At 53.6% G+C, this 11,103-nt stretch overlaps 1 protein-coding gene across 1 annotated transcript in view; it reads right to left on the bottom strand.

The window, feature by feature from the left end:
- The window catches only part of HK1 (hexokinase 1), a 66,635-nt gene extending 56,385 nt beyond the window's left edge, over positions 1-10,250 (bottom strand). The window contains exon 1 of the mRNA XM_041748461.1: positions 10,097-10,250. Within this exon, the coding sequence (XP_041604395.1) occupies positions 10,097-10,159 (63 nt within the window). The 5' untranslated portion in view covers positions 10,160-10,250. The remainder of the gene's footprint in view (positions 1-10,096) is intronic.
- Positions 10,251-11,103: the final 853 nt, after the last annotated feature.

Here is an 11,103-nt window from a genome sequence, read left to right on the forward strand (position 1 = left end):
TCCCAGAGACGGCTAAATACCTGGGAGTCACCAGAGGAAATGTGTTTGGGAAAATAAATTCCCCTTCAGAGGCTCCTGAAAGAGGCGTGCGCAAACATCACCAGAGCCAGGAGGATCCCTTCGGCATGTTAAAACATTATCAGGTTCTTTTCCTCAGGCAGCCCAGGGCCCTGACGGGGGTTCTTCACCTTCATCCACCATCTTTATGCAGCTGAACTGCGAGCTCCCTCTCAACGAGCATGGACTGGGCACTACACATTGTTCATACAACACTTCTGTTTACTCACAAAAAATCAGGAGGAAGATGGGATCCCTGTTCTTGATAAGAGACTGTCTGGGGAAAGGAGATATTGAGTATGGACAGGGCTCATGCTGGGCACACCAACCTATCCTGATCCAATCTGCACACTTGCCCGGTGGGCATGCGGGCGCCACCTTACATAGGCCTCCATCTGGGGCCATGAAATCAAGTGAAAGGCCCCAAGCACCCGAAAACCGTGCAGCTCCAGCTCAAGACTCCAAGCTTGACGCTCCTCCCCTCATTCCCCAGAATCCTCTTGCCAGGAGAACCAAGTAAGGGCCTTGAGGTCATGCCCAAGGTCCTCCTGGCGACCTTCATACCCACTAAGACCCAGTAATAGGCGCTTCCTGGTTGGTGAGAGAGACCAAGCTCTGGCTCAGGATGAGAGCAAAGCTGTCACACTGAACCAGCTCAAAATAAAGGAGGTACCCAGTGGCGTCAAGGGGAATGGAACCACCCTGGAATGTGGCAGGGCAAGAACAACAGGCTTAATTCTCAGCCTTGTGGTGGATGGCTTGGGCTGGGGCCAGCCTCCAGACTCACAGTTCCCAACGTCCCCAAGTACCTCCAGACAAGAGAGAGGAGAGTATCCAAACTGCAGTTTTGCTTTCACTGTGAGACAACCAGACCCTAATGCCATGGGGTGCAAATAGGCAGTGATGTGAGTAGACCTCAGGCCTCCTCCAGCTGCACTCCCCATCCCTCCCATCACCTTGGACAAGTCACTGCCATGAGTAAAACAGCAACAAAGAAAACTGCCCTCTGGCCCTCATACATGGTGTAGGAGCTCCCTGGCACAGTGGATTACTCTCCCTGGCCATGCGTCTCACGGTGCCTATAGGTGTGTCCTGGGTGACCCACAATGACAACACCTGGCATTCATACAGTTCTGTATGCTCTCCAAGTGCTTCGACATCCCTTCTCTAATCGGATAAATGAGCAGACAGCAAGGCAGGAATCATTTACTGCATCTGACAAATAAAGAAACTGAGGCCCAGAAAGCTTGCCGGCCAGCACCACACTGCTCAAGCTAGAAGGCTCTGTTTGAGATCATGGATTTCAGCCTCCTGATCCTACAGGTGAGGACAGTAAGGCCCAAGGACCCATTAGAACCCACCACTTTAACTACATAGTGTCTCTGCCCAAACTTTAGCCATAAAATTCATTATCTAGCAGAGCTCTGTTACATATGTCATTTTAAACTTTCTAATAGCCACATTAAAAAAAAACAGATGAAATTAATTTTAATAACATTTTATTTAACCCAATATATCCCAAATATTATTCCCACAGGTTAAGCAATGCTTTTAAAATTATTAATGAGCCATTTTACATTATCTTTTTGTCACACAGAGTCTTTGAAATCCTGTGTGTACTTCATACTTAATAGTACATCCCAAAGCAATCAGACTCACCATATTACAAGTGCCCAGTAGCCGTGTGTGGCTAGTGGCTCCTGTTCTGGACAGCAGCTCTAGCACCCCCATTATGGGAGCCTTGGGTGATGGTTTCTACCAAGGGCTACTGCAATGTACCACTTTGGAAGTGTACAGCCCTGGACCACGGTCCTAGTTCTGCATGTGTGGCGAGATCTTCCCACGGGTGTCAGACAGACCTGCGGCCCTACCCTGGTCCTACTGCTCTCTGGCCACCAAGATCACATCAATTTCACTTCCTGAGGTTCACCTGCCCCGTATGTAAAACGGAGGAAGAAATGGTTACATCCAAGCTTGCTGGAAGGACTCCACGAAATCAAGCATGTGAAAGTATTTACATAGAACAGAACTTTGCACAGGTGACAGTAGTGCCTTGACAAGGACAGTGGCCTGGGTCTCCTACTCCACCCCTCCCACTCATCCAAAGAGACATCAGAGAAGGCACCAGGAGTCACCAGAGGAAAGAGGTCAGATTGAGTAACAGGGCTGGGCAAACCCCAATCAAGGAAACTAGTATTAGAGGTTCTTCTCGAAGGTTAGGCATTGCCCTTGGTGGGGGTCCTCTTTTAAATGCAAACAAGGATGGGGGTGGAAGACAAATAGAAAGAGTACCAGGAGAAATTTGAAAAAAAGAAAAAGAAAAAAAAAAAAAAAAAAACAGGAAATCCCTACCATTTCACTGTGAAAGACTTTAAGACTTTATTGGGCCAATTTCCTCCCCGAGGGGAGGGAGTTAGTCAACGCTGAGCAAGGGAAGAGAGGCATGGGGTGAGCAAGCAAAGCCAAAGTGCTGGTCTTGGGGAGGATGGGAAGGAGAGAAAAAGGCCTGGGGAATCTGGGGGGGTCCTGTGCCTAGCTCTGTGTCATCCCTCAACTTCCTAGCCTCTGTTTGCCTAAACAACAAAATGGGAGGGTTGGGTGTGGTATGGTGGGAAGAACATGGGTTTCTGAGTCAGGGGACCAGGTAGTGTTCCTGTCCCTATTACTAACGAACTCTGTGGTCTCTGGCAAGTCACTTCACCCCTTGGGGGCCTCATTTTCCTCACTTCTAAATGGGGACGATGCCTTTCTCCAGGCGGATAAAGACAAGGCTCCCCCAGCAATGCTGCTCCTGTGCATACGCCCAAGAGGAATGAAAGCATACATCCACACAGGAAAAACATGCACACAAATGTTCACAGCAACATTATTCCCAAGTGGAAATAACCCCAATGTCCATCAACTGACAAATGCATAAACATACAGTGGTACACCGATACAACTATTATTCTGCTACAGCATGGATGAACCTTGAAAATACGATGCTCAGTGAAAAGCCAGACATAAAGGCCACATATTGTATGATTCTATTTATATGAAATGTCCAGAAGAGGTAAATCCATTAAAAAAAAAAAAAAAAAAGGAAGAAGAAGAAGAAGAAGAAAGAAAGCAGATTAGTAGATTCCAGGGGCTGGGGGTAGGGTTAGATGGGGAGTGTCTGCTTAATGGGAATGGGGTTTTTTGGGGGGGGTGATGAAAATATTCTGGAATTAGATGGTGGTAATGGTTGCACAACCTTGTGAACTACTTGAAGCCACTTTGTACACTTTAAAATGGGGAGTTTTACAGAAGTATTATACCTCAACTGAAAAAATAACAGGGCTCTGTCATTAGATTTGATGGGTCTGAATGCTGGCTCTTCTGTTTCCTATCTGAGCCTCAGGGTCTTTACCCAAAAGTGATCATAACAGAACCCCCCCTCACAGGGGCATCGTGGGGATATAATGCCTTCGGCAGTCCCCAGCAGTGAGTGTGACAGGCATTCCATGTTGGCTTCCATTAGTATTACTACTGATGATGAAATGAGGCCTGTGTTAGGAAAAAGTCAGGCCCCCTAGTCGGCATTCAATGCACCCTCCCCTCCAAGGTCCCCTCCAGGTATCGGCGTCTGTGGCCTGTAACCAAGCCTGGAATCAGATGAACGCGATCCGACATTTTCTGTCCCGGAGCAGGGACAGCGGTTTGCAAAGGGCTGGGCTGCACACTTTGCATCATTTCAGTTTTCCTGCCGTGGGGCACGGCCACCCTCTTCTTTTACGGCAGATAGTCTGAGAGAGGCTGCGGGCCTGAGTGTCCTCTAACAGAGCCTGGCACATTTAGGAGACTGATAAGCCAGCCTGCGGCTGGGTCAGCTCCACCCAGGAAGGGAGAGGGCAGGCGGGCAGAAGCACGTGTGCATTTTTAATTCCCGGAAAAGTTCAACGGATTCCCACACACACGGGAGCACGAGGGGCCACAAAGAGCCCTCCCCACCTTTCCCTGCACCTGGCTCCCCCTCCTTGGCCCAGCGGCAGTAGTAAATGGGGCTGGCGCCACTCAGAGTGAGAGCTGTCGACCTCACTCAGTGAAGCTTTGCAACAAGGGCTCTGCTTGATAAGGTAAACTAGGAAATAGCTAATTTTAAACTGCTGCTTGAGTGCTGTAAAGTTAATGGAAATGACTGGGAAGAAACAGACTCTTTAAAAATCATCTACTAAAACATGTTACAGGTTGGACCATACCAGGGATTGGTGTGGAACAGGAGGAACTTGTACAAACTTCTGAGTGGCAGGATCCCCGGGGGTGGCAATCTGACAAAATCTTGAAAATGGGAAGATGCACACACTCCTCCACCCAGCAGTTCCATCCCAGATATACAGCCCAGAGCCCGGGGAACCGCACGGGAAAAATCACTGTGGCACCGTTTGCAGTGTCAAACAGTAGAAACCCAAATCCCCATCAAAAGAATAGATAAGGGGCACCCTGGGTGGCTCAGTCAGTTGAATGTCTGCCTTTGGCTCAGGTCATGATCTCAGGGTCCTGGGATGGAGCTCCAAGTTGGGCTTCCTGCTCAGTGGGGAGTCTGCTTCTCCCCCTCCCTCTGCCTACCCCTCCACGCTTGCTCTCTAACTCCCTCTCAAATAAATAAAATCTTTTAAAAAATACATAAAGTATAAATTGTGAGGTATTCACACAATGTGAGAGCAAGCGGCAGTTTAAATCGATGAAGCACAGCTGTATGGATCAATATGGAAAAATCCCAAATATAGAAGGCTGAGGTAGAAAAGGCAAGTTGCAGAAGGGTACACAGAGTACAGCATCATTTACAAAAGCTTAAAACCGCATAAAGGAACACTACATACCATTTATGGATATATGCTATGTAATAAAGGCATAAAAACATGCACGGAAATGATAAACATCAAAATCAGGACAGGGGTGCTCTCTGAAGGAGAAACAGAATGGGATAGAAGATGGGAATGCAGGGCTTTCAGTCGAATCTCTAATGTAATTGTAACTGTGTCTGTAACTTCTCAAGCTCAGTGGTGAGTACACAGGTGTTTGTTAATCTCAATCTCATTCTTAGGCATCCTCAAATATTTTTTTTCTTTCTTTCTTTTTTTTTTTTTTTAATTTATGATAGTCACACAGAGAGAGAGAGGCAGAGACATAGGCAGAGGGAGAAGCAGGCTCCATGCACTGGGAGCCTGATGTGGGATTCGATCCCAGGTCTCCAGGATCGCTCCCTGGGCCAAAGGCAGGCGCTAAACCACTGCACCACCCAGGGATCCCATCCTCAAATATTTCATAATAAAATTTGACTCCTAAGTGTTGACTTGTGGGAGAGAGAATTAAAATACAGATTCCAAGTTAAATCATTAATATCAACAAAGACGGATTTTTCTCCTAGAGGAAAGAAGCAGAGGGAGTAAGTAAAAATAGCCCGCCGGACCCCATTCCAGATTTTCTTAAGACCTTGAGAAAGGCATGTCTCCCTCCATTGGACCTCCAGTCCCTGTTTCTAAATGAGGAATAAAATCCCTGCCTTGGGTCGGCAGCACACAGGGCAGGAGGCAGGACTGCAAGGGGGAGGTGTTGCTCTGGGACACTCAAGGGATAATAATACCTCCTGTCCTGACATCCTCATGGAGGTTTTTGAAAGATGAAATGAAAGCATCCACACAAGCATGTTAGCATACTTGTATGTATTATTAGATAGATGATAGATAGATAGATAGATAGATAGATAGACAGACAGACAGACACACACATGATTGATACCTGACATGACTGCCATAAAGTGTTCTGGGATGCTCAGATATAACAAACCATTAAAGAGAAACCAAAACTACATTTTGAGAACTATCCATCTGACTCTCCCTCACAAAGTTTCTAAGTATAATATTCCCATGTGTACACCTAGAGCCTGGCCTTAAGCCATTCCTAAACCAGTGATTTCCCACCCACGATCTGACCACTGGCCCCTAAATGCTCTCACAGCATTCTGTGCTTTGCACTTATCGTAAGCCAGTGAACCATTACTTATGTTCCAGGAGAACAGGGATCATTTCTACCAAGTTTATAGTTGTCACCCCAGCCTAGCATAGGACTCAAAATAATAAAGGACTCAAAGGTTTTCCAAAGAAACTATTGAGTTCCCAGACCAGACTTGATTCTAAAGGTCCTCAAATAAATAAGCAGGTGCCAGCAGGCTCTGAGGTGTACGGCTGCCTCTCTATCCACAGGGGCGTCCTCAGGCATGCTCAAGCTGACTCCAGTGGCTAATTCTATCAAGCAGGAATCCCTGATTGCAGACACACACGGAGACAGGACCAAATCAGTCTTTTTTGGAGAGAGCTGCCCATGCCATCTCCAGAAAACAGCAGGAGCGTGGGAGGACAGCACAGCATGGCCAGATGTGAAAGTTCCTGGTACCCACCCGGTTTCCCAGGTTACTCCCTCACGACAGTCCCAAATTATCAAACCAAATGAAGCATTAGGGCTTCTCTTGGGGGAAGAACTCCGAAAAACATCCAAGGTAGTGGGAACAAGGATTATGAGAGAAAGACTCGCCTAGGAGTGAGGCTCTTACCAGACATTTGTATAACATCAGATCAAAAGATATCTGAGGTCTTTTTTATAATTTTCTAACTATCCTTTCTCTCACCCCCTGAGCAATAAGGAAAGGGGATTTTTTTTTTTTAATGCTTGCTTTTGCAGCTGGGACACATGCGCTCTGAGAAAAAAAACGTGGGGACCCCTTTAACTGCTAGCATACTCTCCCCCACCTTCCTGGGCCAAGCACTCCTGGGTTCAGCTGTTGGATAAAGCACACCTGTTTGTTCACCTGCTAATGGGAATTATACAGGGTCACAGGGATCCCACTCAGAGAAAAACCACTGGTCACCATTCTGACAAACTTGGAGGAAAGGAAGCTAGTCCTGCCTTTTTTTTTTTTTTTTTAAGATGTTATTTTTAAGTAATCTCCACACGAAATGTGGGGCTCTAACTCAAAACCCTGAAATCGAGAGTCTCACGCTCTACCTACTGAGCCAGCCAGGCACCCCGGAAGCTAGACCTTCTCAAGAGGGCAAGCTCTCACCTTGTTGGGCTCATCTTCTTCTCCCAAACAAAGCACTATGTGCACCTTCACCCTCCTCCAGGCTCTAACAGCTAAGCCAAGAGGAAGAAGCAGGCAAGATGACAGGCATGCTGAAAGTTACGGGGAGGTCAAAGGACCCAGCCTCTAGCTGCAGAACTAGCAGATGTCTGGGATTCTGATGAATGGAATCTTTCACAAGCACACACGTGCCTTCCTTTTCCTCCTAAAAGCACTAGAAGAGTAAAAGGAAAATATGCCTTGTACTTATTTCAGTCTAGTGCCGGGACACGCTTTTCCCAGCACCCCATTCACCAATATCATGCAGATGCAGTCTGGTAAATGGGGCTCCATGCCGGGAAGGCAGACTCTTGGCCTGTTGCAACCTCAGATATATTTATGAGATTGAATTAGTGACATGTCTCATAGGCAATGGAGAGAGAAATGATAACCTTTTCATGATCACGTCTGTATCCTGAGCAATCCCGAAAAATCCTACCCTGGCACCATCCCCATCTTCCTTCCTCCTACCCTCAGACCAGAAGGCAAGAAAACGAATGAAGGTTAGTGGGGGATGCCACAGCTGTCTCCAGAGCCCCGGAGCCTGTCTAGGGCTGAAGGGCTGAATCATCATGGCTACCCACGCTGGCAGAGTAGGCAGGCGAGGGGCTGTGTTCACTGGGTCCCCACTGGGTCACAGGTAGGGCCCAATTTCGGCAAGAACAGGGCTTGGAGTCCTGCACCCCCACCTGGCCTTTTCACAGGCAGCGGTGGGTAGGAAGGGCTGCTCTCTATCAAGTCTTCCGTCCCAGGAGAGAAGATGCAATCCCCCAGCATCTGCACGGGTGGGGGTGGGGAAAGCTGGCTAGGCCACTGGAACAAGCGTCCACTAGGCTCTCAGGAGGCCCAAGAAGCTTCCTGGAGACCACACCCAAGGATGACAGTGCGATGCGGCCCATCATGCAGGCCCTCTGGCAGGAATACACACACACACACACACACACACACACACACCCTGGGGAAGCAGTTCAAGAGGGTCCCCCATGGGGTGCAAGAAAGCCATCTCCTCAAAACTCTCCTTCGCCAATAATATTATCTGGTGGAAGCTTTGGCCTAAAGACCCTCCTCTAGCAATGTTCTGACGCCAGAAGAGGGTGGAGAGGGAATGTCAGAATCCCAATCTCAGTGCAGAAGGGATTTGGGGGCCAAGTGATTCAGAAGTCACACACTGAGATGCCTCCAGGAGCCTGGTGGATAGAATTTGAGGGAAGCCACCACAGCAAGCAGGCGGCTTTGGGGCCACAGTCAATACCGAGGGCCTGATCAAATAATTCTGAGTACCGTCCAAACCTTGACCCAACTTAGCTCCTGGAGGCCACACAAGTGATGGCCAGTGAGGATGGATGATGGAAACTTAGAAGGGTCTGTCTGGGGTCCCCCCTGACCCCAGTGTCTTGAGCTATATAGTGTGTGCCATGGGTAGGGAAAGGACAGTGAACTCATCGGTACCCTAACTTCCCCACTGTGAAACGGGAAGAATTTCAAGGGCACACACCACCAATCGAGAGAAGGTGAAATGTGCACAGAGGCATGCATGCACAGCTCACAGAGCTCGGTGGCCAGAAGGAAGCTCCACAGCGTGGCACAGCAGTGAGCATGAGTCTCACAGTCGGACAACTCGGGAGTCACCGTTGCTTACAGCTGTGAGGGCCGGTGACACATTTCCAGGCCTACCTCCCAAGTACCCTACTCTGGTCCCCACTTGGCACAGGACCCAGGATCCAAGCAGCGTCCCCAGGGCCTTTGCCTTAGCACCTCCCCCTCAGCTGACTTCCAGGAGGAGCCCCTGTCAAGCTCCCAGTGGAGGGAGGGAGAGACCCGCCCTGGCTCTGCCTCTCACTCACCAGGTGACCTTGATGAGGTCACTGCCCTCAGCAGGCCTACTTCCTATTGTGCCAGCCGGGGCTGTCCTAAGGAGATAGGAAGAGAACTGAATGAACATCCTGCTGGCTGGCCCGGCAGAAAAATCTAGGCTTTACACTCCCGCCTCTCACCTGTAGGTATGTCCCTTGTTTGAACTCCAGTCAGACTGACTTTGTCCATCCCAGCTTTCCCCCAGCAGTAATGTCACCCATGCTGGGTGTGGGTGGGTCAGAAGCCTGTGCCAGGCCTAGTACTGATAAAATGGGAGCTCTTCCCCACAGCCCCGGCTGTTTCTTAAAAACCCGGTGGCAAAGCTGGCATAGGGGACAGACAGACCTGTAGGACCTGCCAATGGACAGATATTTTATGAGAGGGACGTCAAAGCCAGCAAGCCCTGCAGGTAGGGAGATGCGGCCAAGTGCGAGTGCACACATGTCACAAGCATACATGTCAAGGCCTCTACCCGGCTCAGAACATCGGCCTCCCATCCCGGCTCCCTGCGCTGGCTGAAAATTACAGTTTAAGAGAGCGGTCACGGAGAGGAATAAAAAATTCCATTCAGACATGCGGCTCCGGACCCGAGGCCCTGTGAGCAAAGTTTCCGGTGGCCTCCGCGCCCCTCCCCGTTCCGGGAAGCCCGGCGGGTCGCCCGGGTCTCGGGCTCAGGAGCAGCCGCCGCAGCCGGTCGGACCGGGGCGCGGGCTTCTCGGCGGGGCCCCGGGGGTGGGATGCCCGGCCCAGCCGCCCCAGCCGCCCCAGCCGCCCCAGCCGCCCCAGCCGCCCCAGCCGCGCCCGCCCCCGCGCCCCCGCCCCCGCGCCCCCGCCCGCGCGCCCCCGCCCCTCCGCTGCAGGCCCGGAGGACCGGCCCCGCCGCCCCGCACAGCGCCTCCCCGCGCGGCCCGGGCGCCCGCCCGACATCCAGAGCCCGGCTCAAGGACACCGCAGCGACGCCCCGCAGCCCGAGCCGGGCCGGCCGGGGGGATGGAGGCGGCGGCGGCGGCGGCGGGCGGATGCCGGAACGCGGCGCGCGGGGCTCACCTTCTTGACCTGGTCATCCTTGAGCTCGGTGAAGTAGTAGGCCAGGAGCTGCGCGGCGATCATGCTGGCGGGCGCGGGCGCGGGCGGGGCGGGGCGGGGCGGGCGGCGGCGCGGGGCCGGCGGCGGTGCGGGGCGGCCGGGGCGAGCAGCGGTCCTCGGGCGGCTGCTCGGCGGCTCCTCCTCCTCCTCCGCCCGCCGCGGCTCCGCCCCCAAGGCCCGGGAGGCGGCGGCCCGCGCGCTCCCCGGCTCCGCGCGCCCGTGCCCGGCAGGGTGACAGCCGCCGGCCGGCCCACCTCCTCGGCGCCCATTGGCTGCCGGCGGCCTCTGCGGCGCGGGGCGGCGGCGGCGGCGGCGGCGGGGCCGGGCCGGGCCGGGGCGGGGCGGGGGGGCGGCGGCGCTGCGGAGGCCCCCGCGGCCCGGCATCTCCCGGCACGTCCCCCACGTAGGGCGCCGGGCTCGGCCGCGCAGGGGCGCGCGTGGGGGCGCCGGGCCGGGGCGCGGGAGGAGGCGCCGCCCGGCTCGGGCCGGACGAGGGCCGGGCGCCGGCCGGGGCAGCCGGAGAAGCGCGGCCCCTTCCCGCGGGAACTCGGGCCCGGCCGCGGGAGCCCGGCGGATGCGGGGCCTCCGGAGGCGGGAGCAGGAGCGGGCGCGCGGCGCGAGCGGGGCCTGGGCGGGCGGGCGCTGGGGCCGAGCGGCTGCGCGGAGCCCCGGCCGGGTCCCCGCTCCCGCCGGCTCCTGCGCCGCGCGCCGGCCGCGTCCGCGTCCGCGTCCTCCGGGCCGAGCATCACCCCGACCCCGCTCCCCGGCCTAATCTCCCGCAGGCGGATTTGTGTTGCCAAATCGAGAGCGACGCCCCACGGCCCCCGCCCGGAGTCCCGGGCTCCTGGGGCTCCCCCGAGGGCGCACGCCCCGGCCCGGCCGCCCGCCCGCCCCCGCCCCCGCCCCCGCCCCCGCCTTCCTCTTCCTCGCGGGCGTCTGGGCGCTGCCCCAGGCGTCCCTCCGAGGTG

The sequence above is a fragment of the Vulpes lagopus genome, chromosome 3 (genome assembly GCF_018345385.1).
Source record: "Vulpes lagopus strain Blue_001 chromosome 3, ASM1834538v1, whole genome shotgun sequence".
Classification (NCBI taxonomy): domain Eukaryota; kingdom Metazoa; phylum Chordata; class Mammalia; order Carnivora; family Canidae; genus Vulpes; species Vulpes lagopus.